General features: G+C 44.6%; 1 protein-coding gene across 1 annotated transcript; it reads left to right on the top strand.

The window, feature by feature from the left end:
* Window positions 1–19556: 19556 nt before the first annotated feature.
* On the top strand, window positions 19557–21099 carry LOC308535788 (tigger transposable element-derived protein 1-like; the record flags this gene model as incomplete). Its single annotated transcript, XM_081114789.1, has 3 exons — window positions 19557–20378; window positions 20457–20867; window positions 21022–21099. 3 exons carry the CDS (start codon window positions 19557–19559, stop codon window positions 21097–21099), a joined length of 1311 nt encoding a protein of 436 aa, XP_080970915.1.
* Window positions 21100–23464: the final 2365 nt, after the last annotated feature.

Genomic DNA, 23464 nt, shown 5'->3' on the forward strand with positions numbered 1-23464 from the left:
CGCGGAGGCTCGGGGCGCAGCCCATGCTGGCGGGGCGCCCGGACACGCTGGCGGCGGCCGCTCTCCGGTCAGCCAACGGTCCGCCACCGGCCCGCCCGGCGCCTAGCGGCTCCGACCCCGAAAGAAGCGCCCGCCCTGAGGCCCGGGCTGAGGGGAGCCCGTCGGGCGGCCGCCCGCTGAGAGGCAGGGGGCGCGGATCCCCGCGGCTGGGAGTTGGGGGGACCCAGTCGGAACGTCCGGGAGCCAGAGCGGAAATTCAGTGTCAGCAGCCGGGAGCGGGAGCGGGAGCGGGAGGGGAAACCCGCCTCAGTGGCTTCGCTCCCTTCTCTGCTCTGTTCCAGCCGCAGGAAGCCCTATTCTTGCAGGAATCTTCCTGCAACGGGCCTCTAGTTGGGACATAAACACTGTTTGCATAGTCATGGGAGACACTGCAGTGAAACTAGATGAAAAGTGCCTCTTCTGGACACAAATCCAAAATTATTCCAAAGCCTGTGGTTTGTATGATATTTGAGGACATTCTGAGGACCTCCATTGCTATGTCCTGTAGGTGAAGTCACTGGCAGAGAAAATAATCTAATGGTTTTGTGGATTCCCTGGTCCCTCTATGGTGTTCACCTCAAGGTTGTTGCTCAACAGTTAAAACCTCAAATCTAGAGGAAGCACAATGCTGTAACCAGTCCCAGGATGTATCTTTTTTAACCAGTCAGCATTGCTGTTGATTCCAAAGGCAATAGTCTTCACTACTTGCCCACATGTGCTGCCACTGAGGCAAGGCTGTTCCCCCCAGAAAATGAGAACTGACATGCAACAAAGTACACCTTTCTCATGCGTGCTATTTGGTGAGCCCTGACATAGAGATAAAGCTGTGAAACCATCACATGTGAAATAAACCCACCTGTAACTCATACCCAGGGTGGGGCACTAATGGGCTTACAGTTTTAAGTTCAGAAAACACAGAGATTATTCTTTTAAAAATATTTTAGAAAATACCTTTATTATATTTTTTGGGATGGAGAGTGAAGCAAGGGGAATAGAGAGATAAACATAGATCTGCTGCCTCCTTCACGCCCCCTAGTGGGGATCCATTTGGGGATGTGCACTGACCTGGAATCAAACCAGAGAACTTTCCGTGAATGGAATCACACCCCACCAGCTGGGGATACTTGATGAGGCAGAGTTTATACATGTGTTATTATTATTAATTAATTAATTATTTTCCATAGCAACAACTCTAAACTACTTTTTGCCTCATCCTATATTTTCCTGATACCCTGTTATAATCTCTCTGTCTGCATTTCTTGGCCCTCCATGCAGTCATGGATTTTCCTTTTTTTTTTTTTTTTTTTTTTTACAATAGAATTGTTCATATTGTTCATAATTTTATAGGCACTATTTGATGTGTACTCATTAACAATTCTGGTTTTCTCAATGCTATACTGTTATTTTGAGATTCAACACAAATGCTTATGTGAAAAGTTTATTTAATTCTGAATAGTACTATGTTCTGTAAATCATCACTGTGTCTATTGATCTGTCTGTTTTCTGTTATTTCCTCGTTTGGGGTATTATAAATAAATATTCTGGGAATATTTGCATTCAGTTCTCTATATAGACATAAGTTTTACTTATCAAAGTGCTGTGTAGATTAATGTTTTACATTTAAGGTCGGAACTGTGAGCCAATATGGTCATTCCCTTTGCCTTCTCTCTAACCCACAGTATATAAAAATTCCAGTTTTTCTGCTATCCTGCAAGGACATACAATGGTTAACCTTTTCAAACAGTAACCCCGGGAACTGCATATATTGTTAACTCACTTTTGTTTTAATTCCATCTACCTAAGAATTTTTAAGGTGAACATTTTTTCATAAATTTCTTTGCACTGTCCTTATGTGCTCTGTTAAACTGTCTGCTGATAATCCTTTTCAAATTGTTTAAATATATTTATTATCTTAGCTGAAAGAGGACTGTGAGGATGTAAGACATGTGCTTAAATTTCCCTAATTCCTCAGTGACTCAAGTGACGCTTTGCCATATGGAATCATCGGTTTTGAATCCAGGAAGGAAAATTGTTTTACTCCGTTTTAATGCTATGTACAACTGAAGTCAACTGATACCATATACTTATACATTTAATCTGCATTGTTAACGTTCAGAGCCACTCTTATTTAAGTCTAAGCATTTATTAATATATTAAGTGATGTGGAGGTTTATCGTATTTGTTTATTTCCTGGTGTAAATACTCTTATCTTGGTCGGTTTTGTGTGTGTGTGTGTGTGTGTGTGTGTGTTTCAGTTTTGAAATACCAAAATGATAGCTTTGATCATGGACATGATATTTCAGTAGCACATCATTGTATTTTATTTCCAACACACTGATACAGTAGCAGCAAATATGCTACAGAACTTTCCTAATAAAAGTAAAATTATTGAGATCCTCAAGTTATAAACCTTTCTTAAAATTTGATTTAGGTATAATTGATTTAAATCATACATTCAAAATATATTTTAATTGATTTCAGGGAAGAAGGGAGACGAAGAGAGAGAGAAATATCAATGACGAGAGGGAATCACTGGTAGGCTGCATCCTGTACCTCCATTCTCCCTGGGAAATGAGCCTGCAATCCATTTATGTGCCCTGACCATGGACAGAACCATGACCTTCCAGTTCATAGGTCAATGATCAACCACTGAGATATACCACTGAGATATACCACTGAGGATCTATTCCATACCTGCCCTTCCCCTCCCCTCAGAGATCTGTCAGTATGAACCAGTTAAGCAGACCTCCAGTCCCATCCTGTCCTCCAGCACCACTTGTGGGGCCTCAACACCAATACTCACCAAGTACATTGGCTGAGATGAGCAGTCCCCTGGGTCACTGCAAAAACTACATTACCCAGAAAGCACTACCCAGAGCCAGGCAGGTAAGGAGCATTTTGGTGCCCTCACATCCGGTTAGGGGAGACTTCCTGCGTCCTCCTCCTGGCGGTCATTTTGGCCTCTTCTGTGGGTGCACAGACTCACAGGCTTCAGCGCTTGGTGGCGAGTAGCAGGAGGTGCTGGAGGCAGCGGCCCCGCTGGGCAGGGCGTGTCTGAGGCTTGTGGATCCCAAACCGGCGGGATTGGGGCGTCCGTGCCTCCCCGACTCCTCTCCGCTGACAGAGTCCACTCAGCGTCACCCCATTGGACCCTCCAGCCTCTGTTCCCGGCGCCGCTCGGGTCCCGCAGCCCAGGGCGCGGCGTCCACACAGTGAGTCCTCGTGGGGACCCGGGGTGGGAGGGGGAGGAGGGGATGGGCTGCGGGGCCGCCGGGGGAGGCCGTGGGGGGACTGAGCCGGGAGGGGGGACACCCAGGCCTGGTTTGTGTCTAAAGGCGGCACAGAGGACGGGAGGCGGGTCCGGGAGGAGGTTCACTTTCCTGCCCAGGGCGCCGGGGCTGCGGGCGGCTGTGAGCGGCAGAGGGATGAGGCTGAGATGCGGGTGTGAACGTTCCCCAAACGCCCAGAGGAGGAGCCGCCTCCGGGGAGAGGGCGGCAGTGAGGGCGGAGGAGGGGCTGTGCACACAGCGACCAGCAGGAGGCGCCCTGAGGACCAGCCTGAGGGAGGGCAGCTCCGCGGCGCTGGACCTCGGGCCTGAGCCCTTGGGTCCTGGGGTGGGTGCCAGGCCCTCAGCAGCCCTTTAGTGCCCACCGGTTCCTGCAGGTGAGAGCCGCTGAGGGGCTGGGCTGTGGGTGTGTCAGGGCCTCACACTATGGTGGCCTCTGAGGTAGTGGGGTCCTGGGGCTGTCCAGCCCCTCTTCTGGGGGACCTTGGACCTGGGCACCTTGAAGGGACACCGAGCCCAGAACCCTAAGTCCAGGTCAAGGGTCAGATGAGTGGCACCTGATTTTGGCAGCCAGTGGAACTGTGTGTGACAGGTCCTTCCGTGCATGGGCTCCAGAATGTGCAAAGGCTTGGAGTGAAGACTCAGCTGATTCAGGGAGGAGCAGGGGTCCATTTTTTAAAAAATAGGAACTGGAAACAGCGGGACAGGAATCAAGTGCAGAGGAGCTTTGTGACAACCTGGGTTTCTGTTCTGCTGGCGATGGGGTCATTGGGGTAATTGGTCAGTAGAGCAGGTGATCTGTCCCAGGTCTCATTAGACTCCCTGTGGCGGCAGCACGATGCACAGTATGGGTGTGAGGACGGTGGTAGAAAGTCAAAGACGGAAGCTGCTGTGATGGTGTTGGTGAGTGTGATGGTAACTGGATCACAGTGGTGGTTGTGGATGTGGAAGAAGCAGTTGCATTATGGATCAGGGTGTTAGGTGTGGCCACCAGGATTTTTAATTTTGAGGGTTGGAGAGAGAGGTAACAGAGGGGTAAAGGTTTGGATTTAGTGCCTAAAGGTTTGGATGGTATGAAACCACCATCAACTGACATGGAGAAATACATAGTAGGAAAAGTAATGTCCATGAGGAATATAAAATCATTTATTTTTTCCATTTTAGGATATGAGATATTTCAGAGGCCAGTTCATGACCATCTGGAAACCTGAGGAGTAGTTCAAGATGAGACTACTTAAAAAAATAGTAAAGTGTATGGACCAGGGAGGAGTTGTAGATCACCTTTTTTTTTATCGGAAGTGGAAGAGTAATTCAAAAAAAGGTGAGACTGTGGCTGGTGCATATTTCTTTTTTTAACTGATTTCAGAGAGGAAGGGAGAGAGAGAGATATAAACATCAATACTGAGAGAGAATCACCAAACAGCAGCCTCCTGCAGGCCCCTCCCCACTGGGAATGAGGCTGTATGAGAGAAGTGTGATACAAAGAATTATGTGGAACAGGTAGCAAAAAGTGTTGGCCTCAGCACCCTAGGATCGGAATCGAAAGGGTGTCGAGTGATGCCATGTTTTTCGGAGTCTTGGAGGCGGAATCTGTGGGACAACAAGGATATTGCTACACAAGACCAGTGTCAAATCAGTCACATCTCTCTTTACCGCCAACAATTATCTGTCCCCTGTGTTGGTGACACCCATTGCGTTGACCCTAAATGTGAGCCCCTGATGTCAGGTATAATCAATCTGGGCATCTGTTTTATGGCTGTGGAAAGAGACAGTATCAGTAGGAATATAAGAAGAGAGTGACTCTGATGGATGCAAGGCCTGCTATTTTCTGTGAGGGAGTAGAGGGAGCAGATGGATATGGAGAGTGGGAAGTATGATGAAAGTAAAAGGCTAGGAGAGAGGCTCATCATGGACTGAACTGTCCCCATTATGACAGGATATGAACTTTGAGGTCGTGGCCATTGGCTTCTCTCGGGAGGTGTGGGGGCTCCTTGATGAGGCTCAGAGACGTCTGTACTGTGATGTGATGCTGCAGCCTGCTGTCATATCGGCTGCCATCTTGGATCTCTCACATTCAGTTCTTTATATAAATGTATGTTTTACTTACCTGTTACAGTGTAAGTGCGTGTTTTACTTTTGAAGACGTGCAGAACTGTGATCTACAATGGTCATTCCCTTTGACTTCCCAGACACACACAATAATGAAAATTCTAGTTTTTTTGTTTTTTTTATCCATGTGAGCTCATGAGATGTTTTATATTTTTAAAATGTAGGCCTAACAATCAGTTAATGTTAACTTGTTTTGTTTTAAAACCACTTCCATAAGAAATTTTTATGGTGAGCATTTCTTTATGCATTTATACACCCTGTCTTTAACCCTTTGTTAAAAAATCTGGTCAGGAGGAGAACCAAGATGGCGGCATAGGTTAACGCCGGAGTTTGCTGCTTTGAACAACTACTTCAAAAGTGAAACCAAAAAACGGAAGGGACATCACCCAGAACCACAGGAACGCTGGCTGAGTGGAAGTCCTACAACTAGGAGGAAAGAGAAACGCATACGGACACTCAGAGGAGGCGCAGTGCTGAAGTCAAATTCTGAGGTGCGGAGTGCGTGGAGCGGGCTGGCGGCGGAGGGCGCGGTTGGCGTTTTCAATCGGGAGGGAGTCGTAGACTCTGAGCTCCAGATACAGGCGAGTCTTTAGGGACCCAGACTCAAACGGGAGAAGCGGGACTGTCTGGCTTCGGTCAGAGCGAGTGCAGCTTTCTCTCCGAGGTTTGCAGCCGTTGCTGGGACTCAGAGAGGCAGAGCCCCTGGGGACAGGACTGAGAGCGGCCATAACTGCTCTCTCCGGCCCACCCTGTTGATCCTGTGCGACCCGTCCCGCCCAAGCCCTGCACAGAGGCATTTGCCGGATAGCCTCAGGCAAAGGCTAGATTAGCACCTCCCTAGAGGACAGAAGTTCTCTCACTGCTGACACAGCTGATTCTCATAGCCACTTGGCCTGGAGGTCAAACCCTCCCTGGAATTAGCTACAGCAATCAAGGTTTAACTATAAGACTGCGCACAAAGACCACTAGGGGGTGCACCAAGGAAGCATAACAAAATGCGGAGACAAAGAAACAGGACAAAATTGTCAATGGAAGATATAGAGTTCAGAACCACACTTTTAAGGTCTCTCAAGAACTGTTTAGAAGCCGCCGAAAAACTTAATGAGATCTACAAGAAAACTAATGAGACCCTCGATGTTATATTGGGGAACCAACTAGAAATTAAGCATACACTGACTGAAATAAAGGATAATATACAGACTCCCGACAGCAGACCAGAGGAGCGCAAGAATCAAGTCAATGATTTGAAATGCGAGGAAGCAAAAAACACCCAACCGGAAAAGCAAAATGAAAAAAGAATCCAAAAATGCGAGGATAGGGTAAGGAGCCTCTGGGACAGCTTCAAGCGTACCAACATCAGAATTATAGGGGTGCCAGAAGATGAGAGAGAGCAAGATATTGAAAACCTATTTGAAGAAATCATGACAGAAAACTTCCCCCACCTGGTGAAAGAAATGGACTTACAGGTCCAAGAAGCGCGGAGAACCCCAAACAAAAGGAATCCAAAGAGGACCACACCAAGACACATCATAATTAAAATGCCAAGAGCAAAAGATAAAGAGAGAATCTTAAAAACAGCAAGAGAAAGAAACTCAGTTACCTACAAGGGAATACCCATACGACTGTCAGCTGATTTCTCAACAGAAACTTTGCAGGCCAGAAGGGAGTGGCAAGAAATATTCAAAGTGATGAATACCAAGAACCTACAACCAAGATTACTTTATCCAGCAAAGCTATCATTCAGAATTGAAGGTCAGATAAAGAGCTTCACAGATAAGGAAAAGCTAAAGGAGTTCATCACCACCAAACCAGTATTATATGAAATGCTGAAAGGTATCCTTTAAGAAGAGGAAGAGGAAGAAAAAGGTAAAGATACAAATTATGAACAACAAATATGCATCTATCAACAAGTGAATCTAAGAATCAAGAGAATAAATAATCTGATGAACAGAATGAACTGGTGATTATAATAGAATCAGGGACATAGAAAGGGAATGGACTGACTATTCTTGGGGGGAAAGGGGTGTGGGAGATGCGGGAAGAGACTGGACAAAAATCGTGCACCTATGGATGAGGACAGTGGGTGGGGAGTGAGGGCGGAGGGTGGGGCGGGAACTGGGAGGAGGGGAGTTATGGGGGGGAAAAAAAGAGGAACAAATGTAATAATCTGAACAATAAAGATTTAATTAAAAAAAAAGAAGAGTAAAAAAAAATAAAAAAAAAATCTGGTCAGAAACTTTTTCAATTTTTAAAATGAAGTTAGGATTTAACCAATAGGAGGACTGTTCAGCATCTATGACATCTGTATTCATGTCACTCATTCCTTAAATACACAACTGATTTCTTTGCCATTTGGAACTATATGTTTTTAGTACTGGAAGCCAAATTGTTTTGTTTTTTAAATTTTATCTTATGCACAATTTAATGCCCACTTGAATGATACACTTTTAAGTTTAATCTATGTTGCTAGCATTCTCCACCATTCACTTTAAGTCAAAGCATTCAGTAGTACATTACATGAAGTTAAGTACTGTATTAATTGTCAATTTTCCTGGTGTTCAATACTCTCATCATGATCAGTTTTAAACTGACAAAATGATGGCACTGAGCATGGGCCTGCTAAGATATTTCAGTAGCAAATAATTACATATTATTTCCAACATCCTGATATAGTAGGTACAAATATACTCAAGAACATTCATGATAAAATAGTGAAATAATGGGAATGGCAAGTTTTAAACATTTTAAACTTTGATATAAGTATAATTGATTTAAAACATATATTCAAAAAATGTATTTTTATTGATTTCAGAGAAGAAGGAGGCGGGGAGAGAGGAACATCAATGCTGAGTGGGAATCAATGATAGGCTCCCTACTGCAAGCACCGAAATATGAATCCACCCACCACCTGAGCATGTGTCCTGACCATGACCTGAGATCTGCAAGGTCACAGGTTAACACTCAACCACTGATCCATACCAGCTGGGCTCTCCTAAGATTTTTCAGGGATCCCACTCACCTGTAACCAGGGTAGCAGTGAGCAGTGGCAGCTCATCCTAGGCCAGTGATGGCGAACCTTTTGAACTCGGCGTGCCAGCATTTTGAAAAACCCTAACTTAACTCTGGTGCCGTGTCACATATAGAAATTTTTTGATATTTGCAACCATAGTAAAACAAAGACTTATATTTCTGATATTTATTTTATATATTTAAATGCCATTTAACAAAGAAAATCAACCAAAAAATAAGTTCGAGTGTCATCTCTGACACGCGTGTCATAGGTTCGCCATCACTGTCCTAGGCTAATCCCTGAATCTACCCTCAAGACTTCCTTTACTCTGAATGCCCAGTGAGCTAACAGCAGCCTCGCTTTGGCTCATTTGTTGCCCACAATGTTTTTAGAGTCAAAGGAGCCATGCCTAGTCTCTCTGCTATGGCTGGTTCTATCATAAGGCCTACATTTTTTTCATTATCCCCAGCTTTAATTAACGTACCCTCAAATCTTCTGAACTCGTGTAGTGAAGTCTTTTCTAACATGAAGTAATAAACTCAAACACTACAGACCAAGATGAAGCAGACGCGCTCCACGCTGATTCCTGTTCCTGAACACAGTCATGCCTGGGACATCCTCTGTAAGGACAGACCAAGGCGTGCTTTTGCATAGAGATCTTGGGTAAAAACGTGATAGCCCTCAATTACCTTGGTGTTGCTGAGTCAAATCAACCTTAACACTATTCATGTTAGTATTGAATTTTTAGGGAGAAAAGGAGACGGAGAAACATCAATGATGAGAGAGAATCATTGATCTGTTGCCTCTTGCATGCCTCCTGCAGGGATGGAGCCCCCCCAACCTAGGCATGTGCCCTGTCCTGGAATTGAACCAGAGATACCTTAGTTCATGGGTCGATGTCCAACCACTGAGCCATGCCATGTGGGCAAACTGTCTTTTTTATTGTAGACTCTATTAAAAGTGGTCCCAATATACCCCATCCTCATCCCCCTTTGCTTCCCTCTATCTGACCCCCACCATTTCTAGGCCCTCACCACATTATTGTCTATTTCCATGGATTATGTATATATGTATATACTTTTAAAAATATACTTTTATTTATTTTAGAGATAAGAAGGGACAGGGAGAGATAATTACATCAATGATAAAAAGAATCACTGATTAGATGCCTCCTTCTTATACCCACCACCACCCAACTACAAGCCATGAATGTTCCCTGACAAGGAATAGAACCATGACCTCATGGATCATAGGTCAACGCTCAGCCATTGAGTGACACTAACTGGGCTATATTATTTTAAATTTTTTTTAAAAAATATGTATTTTTTATTGTTGATAGTATTACAGATGTCTCCCATTTTCTCCTGTGCATATATTCTTTGGGGGATCTCTCCCAGTCCTCAGCTCACCCCTCTCCTGACAGTTTTGCCAGTCTGTTCCAGTTAACTAGGCCTCTGTTCCAGTTAACCAGGCCTCTGTTCCCAGCTTCTCTTTCCCAGGGCCACTTGCTGAACCACATCACCTTTATTCACCAATGTCATTGGCTGGGATGCTAGCCCTCCCTTTGGGTTTGAGAAAACGACATTACCCAGAAAGGAATGCGCCCAGGTGGGCGGAGCTAAAAGGCACTTTCTATCAGGGCTTCCAGTTAGGGCAGGACTTCCGCCTTCCTCCTCCTGGAGGGCATTTTGACCCCTTCAGTTTCTTGAAGGACTCACAGGTTTCAGCCTATTCCTGAAGAATAGGAGGAGGCCTAGGAGGCAGCGTCCTTGCTGTGCAGGGTGTTTCTGAGACTTTTTGGGGAACATCCGGCCGGGATTTGGGCCTCCGTGCCTCCCAGACTCCTCTCTGCTTACAGCTTTCTCTCAGCCTGACCCCATTTAACCCTCCAGCCTTGGGGACTGGCGCCTCTCAGTTACTGCAGCCCAGGAAGCCGCATCCAGAACAGTGAGTCGCTCCTGGGTGACACAGGTGTGATGGGGGAAGTGGGTGAAAGGCTGCAGGGCCACCTTGTAAGGGCACGGTGGTGGGGCTGAGCTGGGAGGATTAGGAAAACCCGGGCCTGTTGTGGATCTAAAGGAAACAAAGAGATGAGGTGAGGTTTTGCAGGAGGAGTTTTACTTTCACTCTGAGAACGCTGGGGCCATAGATGGTTGTGAAAAAATGAGGGACATTGTCTGAGGCCGGATTCTAACTTTTCCTAACTTTGCTCAGAGGAAGGACAGACTGTAAGACAGAGGAGAGCAGCTGTGGGCAGGAAGGGGAAGTCCCGTAAATGATAAGGCAGCTGGCAGAGTGAGCCCTGAGGACTGAGCCCCGAGATAGCACCGGCATCTAGAGGGCACCTGGCCCCGGGGCTGGGCAAGGGCACTGAGCAGTCTGAGCCCTTAGAGACTGGTGGTAGCCAGGATCTCAACAGACCATTTTCTTTCCTCGAATTCCGGCAAATGCAGAATTGAATGGTGTACGGGTTTGAGGAGCTTCTTTCAGGGCCTCACACACTTGTGGCCTCTAACATAGTGGTGTCCTGGGACTGTCAGGTGCTCTTGTAGCCCTTGGACCTGGGGACTTTGACCAGACACTAAGCCCAGACTCCTAAAGCCAGGACTAGGGCTTCATGATGTAGACCTTGTTGTCAAAAGGGAGGTCTTATAGGGCATAGGTTCCAGAATATGCAAAAGCTTAGAGTGAAGAGTGAGCTGAATCAGGAACTGGCAAATATGATTAAATATATATATATATTGAGATATATATTGAGATATATAAATATATATATATATACACACACACACACACACATATATATATATATATATATATATATATATATATATATGTTTGTATACACACACATATATGGAGAGAGAGAGAGAGAGATTTTAGAGGTAGAAATGGAGGAAGAGAGAGAGAAACAGTGATGAGCAAGAAACAAGGATTGGTTGCTGCCTGCACAACCCCTGTTATAGATCCAGCCCACAACCCAGGCATGAGATTTCACCAATGCATGGGTCTATGTTCAACCCACTGAGCCACATCATCCAGGACTGTAGATCACTTTAATACAGAGAATCATGGTCACTGTGGTAATGGTAGTAGTAGCTCAGAAGGGACAGTGTGAGCCTGTCTTTCTGCTGGGTCCACTGTTTGTGGCATGTGGGTGTCACAACAGAGCATAGCAATAGACGTTGAAATGTAGAGTGTGGGGGAGAGAGAATCATTTTTGCAGTGGCCAGGGCCTTTAAAAGATGCATGGACGTGAGATGAATTGGAGGCCGGAGGATAATTCAAACAATATGACATATTTATTTCTGTAAACACTCACCAGGACAATGTTGTGACCCTCAGTGTGCCCTGGCTGGAGGAGTAACAGTCAGTCTTGTGGATTAGCTGAGTGGCTTGAATGGTCATGTGTGAGACTCACTGGGCATGTACAGAGGGCCTGCGCAGCTGGGACTTGAGTAACGGTTAAGTGGAGAGATGTAGGCTCTGACTGGTGAAGGGACATCTAGTGCAGCACCAGGGGAGGTGGGCTCTGGGTGTCTGAGAACTGATTGTGGTTCTTCATAGGATAGATTGAAGGGAAAACAGTCATGGAGAAAGGCCTTCATAGCAGGACTGAAGGCTGCCTCTATGACTGTGGACTATCAGAGTTTGGGCAGTACTTGATCCTGTTAGAATTTGGCAAGCATTCTCTGGAGGACACATGCTGAGTAATAAGTAAGAGCGCAAGGAGATGACTGTGGGGGCTGGGACTGTAGGAGTGCCGGTGTGAGAGAGGTGTGGTAGACAGAGCGATGTGCACTCAGAGAGGGAATGTGACTTCATGGCCAGGGTACCCTGACATTGACATAGGAGTGAATGAAGGGAGAGTCCATTTCTGGTGGAGTCTGGATGATAAAATAACGGTAATTTTGGGGTATTTGCCTGAAAAGGGGGGTGTGTGTTTGTGCTGCCTGCCAGGTAGAGGGCTTACATGACATTTATGAGCCCACCTGCCTTTTGTTGTTGGGAGTGACACACTGATTCTTAGGAATGAGAGAGTATACATCTGTGCTACCCGGGCTTGGAAATCTCCATGGGCATGGGTAAGGGAGAAGGGTCAGAGAGAAATGGATTATGGAGGAGTTATTCTATAATTTCGGAAAATAAGATAATTAGGAAACAACCCGTCCTCACCACGATGCATTTGCATTACCTTTGAAGTTGTGCCTCTGGGAATGAAGCTGTGGGAGAGAAGTGTTGTTCAAAGAACTATATGCAGCAGGTAGTACAAAGCTATGACCTCAGCACCCTGGATTGTGGTTTGAGGGTGAAGTGTGATGCCATGTTTTTGGTGTCTTTGAGGAATGATCTGAGGGACTACAAAGGTAATGCCTGACAAGACCAATATCAAATCACTCACACTCTCTTTATGGCCAACATCTCTTCCTACCCTCTGTTTTTGACACCCACTCTACTGTCAAGAGGAAGTATGGCGTAAATGTGAATCCCATAGCTCAGTTATGTTCTATCTGCTCCACTGCCTTTATTGTGGGAAGACAAAATATCAGAAGAAATATAGGATGATAGTGACTTTCATACAATGAAGACCTGGTATCTTTGGTGTGTGGAGTGGAGAGAGCAGGTTGATGTGGAGGTTGTGATATGAGAGAGTTTGAACCTTAGGAGTGAATCTGATCCTGGGCCATTCTGTCCCCATTATGACAGTATATGAACTTTGAGGATGTGGCCATTGCCTTCTCTCAGGAGGAATGGGGGCTACTTGATGAGCCTCAGAGACTTCTCTACTGCGATGTGATGCTGGAAGTTTTTACACTTGTATCATCTGTAGGTAGGACCTTCACATTATCCCAATGTCCTTAGATGATGTCCTCTCTTCCTTTATTCATCTAATGTAGCTTTTTCTCTTCTACAGCCAGACCATGGGCTCTGCTAATTTCCCCAATGGCATGTCAGATGTGCTGTGACTGCCATGGGAAAGGTCTGTGGAGAGCCCTGAGCGAAGGACTCCACAAACATGCCTAACACTCATTGCCTCAGACAGTGCAGGATGTATCTGGGAGTCAGGAGTCTTATACACAGCTTAATGGGTTTCACCTGATGTTCCTCTCCCTGGGAGGGTGACTATGTCCAGATCCATGGCTTCCATTTTTACTTCCTTCCTCTAACCAAAGGTCCTTGGTGACTGCCTTTGCCAAGTTATGGTCTTTACTTACATGAACCTTGAACTGTTCTTACAAGATCACACTTCAGTTGTTATTTGTAATATTATCTTCTGTAAATACGATTGGAAGCCGAATTACTTTGCCCATCTCTGTCATCTTTCATTAATACTTGGAATATTTCTGTTGTAAGTATTTGTAGAGAAGAGTGTATAGGATGAGCCCTGATTTTTTTTTACAGGGTGAACATGCAGGATGGTCTCAGAAGAGGCCTGGCCCTCTTGCCTGGCAACTGTGGGCTAGATATGATATAAGGGTGTGTTTAGATGATACCAAGCACCTGCTCATTTACAACAGTGTTTAGGTGCAAGTACCATGGGCAATAGCATATTTCTACCTTTTCGTTGACATACTTAACACTGTACTAACTTGTCATTTCACCTGTGACTTCCTGGCCTTTGACTACGTTCAACTGTGTGTCCTTTTTGCATCACCTGTCCTCTGCATTGCTCCATCTTCAGTATTCTCTAACATTGACCTGTACATGTGTTACAAGATGCACATACAAGCTTAAATAGTTCTTGAACACCAGCTACTAATTTATTGAATACTAGAGGCCCGGTGCATGAAATTTGTTCATGGGTAGGGTCCCTAGGCTTGGCTGGCGATCAGGGCTGATCAGATTCCCTGCCTCCCCATGTCCTGCATCCCGCGCCACATGTGCACCACCACCACCACATGGTTCCCCCCACCTCTCCACCTCCTCCTTCCCTCGCTCCCTCAGCATCCTACTGCTGCCATTGGTCACCCACTATGTTCAGCACTTCCCCCTGGTGGTCAGCATGCATCATAGCAAGCAATCATTCCCCTGGTCGAACTCCCGAGGGGTCACTTTGCATATTACCCTTTTATATATATAGATTACTTGGAATGAGACATAATCATATTTCAGCACAGCTTTCCATGTCACCAGCAGACAAACCATGCTGGACACTCTTAGCAGAAGAAAGAACTGACTATCCTGCTTCTCTGCTATGTGCTGCTTACCGTGTGTGTTTGAGGTCTGAGGTCTTCCTTGTTTTGTGATATTCTGTAGCCCAGACCTTCATGGCAGTATCTTTTAATCCTTCCTACAGATCTTTTTTTGTCAGTCAATGCATGAAACCAATGTGTTATGTGCAACCCACTTTTGTAAAGGGACTTCTTCCTGTCACCGCAGTCAGCATTCAGTTCTTTACCATTTTTCTATTTTCTTTTTTTAATATATTTTTATTGATTAAGATATTACATATGTGTCCTTGTCCCCACGTTACCCTCTACCCGCCCCCCCCCCCGCTCATGACCTCACCCACCCCCCCGTTGTCCGTGTCCATTGGTTAGGCCTATATGCCTGCATGTAAGTCCTTTGGTTGATCTTTCCCCCTTACCCCCACCCTCCCCTACCCTCCCTTCAAAGCCCGACAGTCCAATCAATGCCTCTCTGTCTCTGGATCAGTCCTTGTTCATCAGTTTATGTTGTTCGTTATATTCCACAAATGAGTGAGATCCTGTGGTATTTATCCGTTCTCCAGTTCCATCCATGCTGTGGCAAATGGTAAGAGTTCCTTTCTTCTTCCTCTTCTTAAAGAATACCTTTCAGCATTTCATATAATGCTGGTTTGGTGGAGATGAACTCCTTTAGCTTTTTCTTATCCGTGAAGCTCTTTATCTGACCTTCTATTCTGAATGATAGCTTTGCTGGATAAAGTAATCTTGGTTGTAGGTTCTTGCTATTCATCACTTTGAATATTTCTTGCCACTCTCTTCTGGCCTGCATGGTTTCTGTTGAGAAATCAGCTGACAGTCGTATGGGTACTCCCTTTTAGGTAGCTGACTGTCTTTCTCTTGCTGCTTTTAAGATTCTCTCTTTGTCTTTTGCTCTTGGCATTTTACTTATGATGTGTCTTGGTGTGGTCCTCTTTGGATTCCTTTTGTTTGGGGTTCTCTGCGCTTCCTGGACTTGTAAGTCTATTTCTTTCACCAGGTAGGGGAAGTTTTCTGTCATTATTTCTTCAAATAGGTTTTCAATATCTTGCCCTCTCTCTTCTTCTGGTACCCCTATAATTCTGATGTTGGTACGCTTGAAGTTGTCCCAGAGGCTCCTTACACTATCTTCATATTTTTGGAATCTCTTTTCTTTTTTCTTTTTCAGTTGGGTATTTTTTGTTTCTTTGTATTTCAAATCTTTGACTTGATTCTTGGGATGCTCTTGTCTGCTGTTGGATCTCTGTAGATTATTCTTTATTTCAGTCAGTGTATGCTTAATTTCTAGTTGGTCCTTTTTCATGTCCTCCATGGTCTCACTATACTTATTGAGGGACTCATTAAATTTATCGGCGGTTTCCATAAAATTCTTGAAAAACCTTATAAACATGGCCTTGAACTCTATATCCAGTCCTTTGCTTTCCTCCATTTCTGCCATTTGTGACCTGTTTCTTTGTCTCCGCATTTTGGCTGCTTCCCTGTGTTGATAGAGTGGCTTTGTGTGCTAGGTGTCCTGTAGGGCCCAGTGGCTCAGCCTCCCCAGTTACCTGAGGTGGACACTCTTGGTGCACCCCCTTGTGGGCTTTGTGCACAGTCTTGTTGTAGCTATGCCTTGGTTGTTGCAGGATCACTGGGTGGAATTGACCTCCAGGCCAATTGGCAGTAAGAATCAGCTGTGTCTGCAGTGGGAGAACTTCTGTGCTGGAGACACCCTTCTGGGGCAAGACTTGCTTCAGTGGGGCTTTGGTGCTCACTGAGACTGCACCCTGAGTGTGTCCCTTATGGATCTGAGGAGTTGTGATCTGGATGGCCCCCCTCTGACCACTGGGCACAGTGGCTCTTGGATCTAAGGAGGTGCTAATTTAGCCTCTGCCTGAGGTTACACAGCAGGAGCTATGAAGAGAACTGCAGCTTCCCCTTCCTTTTTTGGAGTTTGGAGGTGCCCTGATGAGGCTCAGCTGTGAAGCAATGCAAGCCGCTGTGGGGCCTTGGGCCTTCTCTTGGAAGTTCTAGGTCTGTCTTGCCCAGCTGCAGTTTGTTAGGTAATTACAGGTTGCAAATGGTCACGGCATTCATATGCAAAAGCCTCTGCCGCAGCCTGGGTGGGGCGGGGTCTCAAGGAATCAAAGGGCGGAGAGAGCTGCTATGGCGGATCCTCAGCCCCGCCCTAAGGAGTCGCGAGTCCCAGTGTCCCGGCAATGGTTGCAAGCACCTCTGAGGGAAAGCCGCTCTCAAGCTCGCCGGCTGCCAGAAAGTCCAGTTTCTCCCCGTATGAGTCCTGGGTTCCCAGAGACTTCCCGGAACCGGATTTCAGAGCTGTTGGGAGCTTGTGTCTCCCTCCGGATTCAAAAAGACAGCCGCGCCCTCAGGTGCCAGACCCTTTCCTTGCGCGAGCCCCCGTACCTCTGCACTCCACCTCCGCAGCTCCTCTGGCTCTCAGTGTGCTTTTCTTTCCTTGTAGTTGTAGAATTTACACTCAGCCAGCCCCCCTGTAGTTCTGGATGGTGTCCACCTTGTGTTTTTGATGCATTTATCAATTGTTGCGGGAAGCAGCAATTTCCCGGTGTTTATCTATGCCGCCATCTTAGTTTCTCCCATTTTTCTATTTTCACATTGTTGGCACAAAACAGATGATGAGGAGACCAATTCTGAGCAGAGTGTATATGTACCAGGAGAGTCACAGATCGGGGCTTTTAAGACAGCCCCAGCAACCCAGAAGACCCATCTTTTTCTCAGTCTTAAAAGATATTTTACACCTGAGTTACAAGCAGCATACTTTGACCAGAAAGCCTTCATCCATGACACATGTGTGAGAGATTTCTGTTTCATTGCAAACCCTCACCAGCAACATAGAGATGCCAGCTGACAGAAGCCCTGGAAAGAATGTATGGACAGGGCCTCATTTGTGTCCCAGTGCAGCTTTTACTTAATATGGCTGCCTTCAACCATTAGGCAGGTTAGGAAAGACTTGCCAGCCATCTGAGGTATTCTCCAGCACCAGGCCACTTTTAACACGGGGGAGCCACACAGTGGTAGTGAGATTCCACAGGAATTGCGCAGTGGAAGAGGTCATGATGAGTGGGGAGAATGTGAAAAAGCTGCCAACCACAACCAGAAAGTTATTCAATATTAGGTTGTCTGCTCCAGACAAGTGATTTAGAAGTGTAAAAATGTGGGAAAGCTTTTAGATAATTATTTAATCCTATTCATCATAGAATAGTTTACACTGTAGAAAAGCCATACAGGTGTAGTGATTGTGGGAAGTCCATTATCCTGAGGTCCAAACTCATTCAACAACACAAAGTCCACACTGGAGAAAAGCTCTATGAGTGTCATGATTGCAGGAAGTCCTTCAATCAAAACTTTACCGTCACTCAACACCAGAGAGTTCACACTGGTGAAAAACCTTCTGAGTGTAGTGAATGTGGGAAATCTTTGACGCACAATAATCACCTCCTTATCCACAGGAGAGTTCACACTGGAGAAGAGCTATATGACTGTAGTGACTATGGAAAGTCCTTAGGCAATGCAGTGACTTCACTCAATACCAGAGAGTTCACAGTGCTGCAAAACTTTATGAGAGAAGTGAATGTGGGAAGTATTTTACCTGCAATAATCACGTCCTTATCCATAAGAGCGTTCACACTGGAGAAAAGCTGTATGCAAGTACTGACTGTGGGAAGTTTGTAATCTTTATTAATATCCCCAGTATAAATATTCTCAATGTTGTACAGTTCAAACGGCCAAAATGATTGCTCTGAACATGGACTTGATAAGATATTTCAGTAGCACATCATTATATTTCATTTCCAATATGCTGATATAGTATGTTCAAATATATTCAAAAATTTTCACAAAAAAACCCCAGTAAAATTATTGGGAAACATCAACTTTAAACCTTTTTTAAAGATTGATTTAAGTAGAATTGATTGAAAGGGGACATTAATAAACAACAACATACACTTGCAGTGTTTCCCTGCATGCCTGCATTGCTGATACCAAGTTCCTCCTGCCCTTATCAGTTCTTCATTCTCAACCTATAAAATAATTGATGCAGTAATTCAGTCTGACATTGCTATTCTAGCCTTCCACCACTATCTGTCATCAAGATGGTTTTTGTTTCTATCTATTCTCAGGTACATTATTGGGTTATTTTACTTAAAATGTCACATGTGTCTGACCGAGGCCAAACAGCTAAGTGGGTCAGCAAATAATTTCAATAATGGAAGGCTGCAAATTCCAACGCTGGTCACATCAATTACAAGAGTTACTCAAAGAATGTATAAAATTAATGGAACAAAAAAATAGATCTCTCGCTGTCTCTATGCAGACAGTCCTTGGGTTACTTCAGACTGGACATATGTTGTTTCGTGGTTACGTCGCCATCTGCAATTTATTGATATAAAAAAAGTTCCGTCATTTCGATGTAAGGCGTTTGCTGGAAGTTCGCTGGGGAACTAGTTGGCTAGCGGAGCGGATGAATGTCCTCACGCTGTGCTATAGGAGGAAGACGCTGTCCTTCAGTCGCCATTTATAAGCCATTTAGGATTGTGCTTCATTTGCTCTCTTTTGTGTTGTTATTTTGAACACTTTCTGCCCTTCCTTATGGCTCCTAAGCGAAAGGCAGCTTCTTCCGATGGCAGTGCCACGAAAAGAAGGAAAACCACAATGGAAGTGAAAGTAGATGTAATAAGACGCTCAGAAAAGGGCGAAACACCGAGAAACATCGGCCGGTTGCTTGGCCTCAGTCCTACGACTGTCTCAAGGATCATCCGCGATAAAAAGCGTACACTTGACCATGTGAAAGGATCTTCTATGAAATCAACTGTGATTACAGAGCAGCGCAGCGGTCTCATGATTGAGATGGAAAGATTATTAGTGCTTTGGCTGCATGACCAGCATCAACGGCGTATCCCAGTTAGCCTGATGGTGACTCAGGAGCAGGCTAAAAGGTTGTTTGAGGCCTGGAAAAAAGAGAAGGGGGAAGGGAGTGAAAGTGAAGAGTTTGTGGCTAGTGAAGGTTGGTTTATGCGTTTTAAGGCTCGTGCTAATTTGCATAATCTTAAGGTGCCAGGGGAAGCTGCTAGTGGTGATGCAAAAGCAGCAGGTGCTTTTCCTAGTGCGTTGGCTGAGATAATTAGGGAGGGAGGTTACTGTGATAAACAAGTGTTCAATGTGGACGAGACAGGCTTGTTCTGGAAGCCTACGCCTACACGTACGCACATTGCCAAGCAGGAGAAGACAGCATCAGGCCATCAAGCCAGCAAGGAGAGACTGACTTTGGTACTTAGGGCTAATGCTGCTGGTGACTTCAAGCTGAAGCCCTTGGTGTGTCTGGCTGAGAATCCAAGGGCACCCAAGGGCATATGGAAGGGTCAACTACCTGTCATCTGGAAATCTAACAAGAAGGCCTGGGTGGCACTTAGCGTATTTGAGGACTGGTTCACCAACCATTTGGTGCCAGAAGTGAAGAACTGCTGTGCTTCCAGGGGGCTGCCCTTTAAGGTGTTGCTAGTGCTTGGCAGTGCCCCTGGTCACCCTGCGGATCTGAATGACTTTAATCCAAATGTCAAGGTGGTTTACCTTCCACCTAACACCACCTCCCTTTTACAGCCTATGGACAAAGGTGTCATTCCTTTTTTCAAGGCCTACTACCTCCGAAGGACATTTGCTTTGGCTTTTAGGGCAACTGAGGATAAAGAGTTGACTCTTAATGACTTTTGGAAATCTTACAATGTTCTTGCTGCTGTAAAGAACATTTCTGATTCTTGGGATGAAGTTAAGCAGACGAACCTGAATGGTGTTTGGAAAAAATTGTGACCCCAGTTTGTGAATGATTTCCATGGCTTTGAGGATTCAGTTGAGGTTGTCATCCAGAATGTTGTTGAGCTGAGTAAGCAGCTTGATTTGGAGGTGGAGGCTGATGATGTCACAGAGCTGCTGGCATCTCATGGAGAGGAGCTATCTACCGAGGACCTCATTCAACTGAAACAGCAGTTAATTGAAGAGGAAGACACACCAACCCCACAGCCCAAGAGATTTACAAGCAAGGAACTGGCAGGGGCCTTTGCCATGATAGAGGATGCCTTGGCAAGGTTTGAGGCTCAGGACCCCAACATTGACAGGTACACTAAGGTTGCCAGAGGGGTCATGGATAGCCTGCGGTGTTACGAGGAGATTTGGGAGGACAAGAAGAAGGCATCCTTCCAGACTAGCCTTGAACATTATTTTAAGAAGGTAGAGAGGCCTGCAACAGATCCTGTACCGTCTACCTCGTACGCCTCTCCAGACTCACCTGACCCAGTATCTCCAGCACCTTCTGCAGGTTCTGCCTCTCCAGACTCACCTGACCCAGTATCTCCAGCACCTTCTGCGGGTTCTGCCTCTCCAGACTCACCTGACCCAGTATCTCATTCACCTTCTCCAGGTTCTGCCTCTCAAACCTCCTCCCCCCAGCAGCCCAGTGTAAGCCTGTCTCTCCCTCCTTTACAACATCCAATGTGCAAGCGAACAACAGTAATAAAGGTAAGGATAATATCATACGTACCCTTGTATGTACATATGTGCTTTATGTTTTTTATTATTTACTTACCACAAGTAAAGGTCAGGAATTGTTATCTTTCTTTTAATATTTTTTTTTACTATTTCACTTCATTACTGCTGTGTATGTGTGCTATGTGAGTGACATAGGTGCTTATGTAGGTGGGTTCTGACTTACGGCGAAAATTGCATTATGTCACGCCGTAGAACCAGATACACACACACACACACACACACACACACACACACACACATATATATATATATTACAACAGTTAATCAAAGAATGTATAAAATTAATGGGACGAAAATCAATCTCTCTCTTTATATGTGTGTGTGTGTGTGTGTGTGTGTGCAAATACCACGCCTTTGTATTTTCTGCACTGCTCCTCCTCTGAGTCTTGGTATGCTTTTCTCTTTCCTTCTAGTTTAAGAATTTCCCCTCAGCCAGCCTTCCTGTGGTTCTGGGTGATGTCTGTTCCATCTTTTAGTTATATTTTTGAAGTAGTTGTGCGAGGCATCAATCTCCAGTGTTTACCTATGCAGCCATCTTGGTTCCCTCTCTATTTCACCTCTTTCATTTCTGATTTTGTTTATTTGGATCCTCTCTCTTTGCTTCTTGGTGAGCCTGGCTAGAGGTTCATCGATCTTGTTTATCCTTTCAAAGAACCAGATCTTGGTTTCATTGATCTTTTGTTTTGTTTTTTGTTTTGTTTTGTTTTGTTTTTTTGACTCTATGTCATTTATTTTTGCGCTGGTCTTTATTATCTCCTTCCTTCTACTCACTCTGGGCTTTTCTTGTTACTCTCTTTCTAATTCTCTGAGATGTTGAGTTAGATGATTTACTACCATTTATTATTGTTTTTTGAGGTAGGCCTGTAAAGCTATAAACTTCCCTCTGAGGACTTTCATTATGCCCCATAGATTTTGGATTGTTGTGTTTTTTGTCATTATTTTGCAGGATGTTTTTAGTTTCTTCTTTGATCTCATTTGTAACCCAATCATTGTTTAATAGCATGCTTTTCAGGTTCCAAGTGTTTGAGTTTTTTGGGTTGTTTTTATTGTATTTATTTCTAATATTATGCCACTGTGGTCTGAGAAGATGCTTGATATGATTTCAATCTTCTTGAATTTGGAGAGACTTTGCTTGTGAACCAATATGTGGTCTATTTTTGAAAATGTCCCATGTGCACTTGAGAAAAATGTATATTCCATGGCTTTGGGAATGTTCTGAAGATGTCAATTAAGTCCATCTGATCTAGTGAGTCATTTAGGATTGCTATTTCTTTGCTGAATTTCTTGTCTAGAGCTGCGGTTCTCAACCTGTGGGTCGCGACCCCTTTTCCCGTCAAACGACCCTTTCACAGGGTTTGCCTAAGACCATCCTGCATATCAGATATTTGCATTATGATTCATAACATTAGCAACATTACAGTTATGAAGTAGCAATGAAAATAATTTTATGGTTGGGTCACAACATGAGGAACTGTATTTAAAGGGCCAGAAGGTTGAGATCCACTGGTCTAGAGGATTTATCCAGTGATGTCAGTGGTGTATTAAAGTCCCCTACTATGATTGTATTGTCATCTATCTCTCCCTTGATATCTTCCAGGATTTTGGTGGGTTTTTTTTATGTATTTAGGTGCTCTTGCTTTGGGTGCATATATGTTTATGAGGGTTATATCCTCTTGTTGTATCAATCCCTTTAGTATTATGAAGTGGCCTTCTTATCTCTTGTTATGGCCTTCACTTTGAGGTCTATTTTGTCAGATATAAGTATTGCTACCCCAGCTTTTTTTTTTTTTTTTTTTTCATTTCCATTTGCCTGAAAGATATTTTTCCAATCCTTCACTTTCAGACTATGTGAGTCCCTTGTTCTGAGGTGGATCTCTTGTAGATAGCATACATATGGTCCTGTTTTTTTTTTATCCATTCAGCCACTCAATGTATTTTGATTGAAGCATTTAGTTCATTTGCATTTAAAGTTATTATTGAAAGGTACTTGTTTGTAGCCATTGTAATTTTTTTGTGCCTGTGTTCCTACTTACCTTTTTAGTTCTTCTTTTTGCAGCATTCCCTTTAGCAGTTGTTGCATTGCTGGCTTGGTAGTGGTAAAGTCCCTTAGCCTTTTTTTTTGTCTGTGAAGCTCCTGATTTCCCCTTTAATTTTGATTGATAGTCTTGCTGGATAGAGTATTCTTGGATTCAGTCCTTTGCTTTCCATCACTTTGTATACCTCTTTCCATTCCCTTCTACCTTGATGTGTTTCTGTTGAGAAATCTTTTGATAACTGAT

This window comes from Myotis nattereri (genome assembly GCF_964212035.1).
Source record: "Myotis nattereri genome assembly, chromosome: 21".
In the NCBI taxonomy this organism is placed as follows: domain Eukaryota; kingdom Metazoa; phylum Chordata; class Mammalia; order Chiroptera; family Vespertilionidae; genus Myotis; species Myotis nattereri.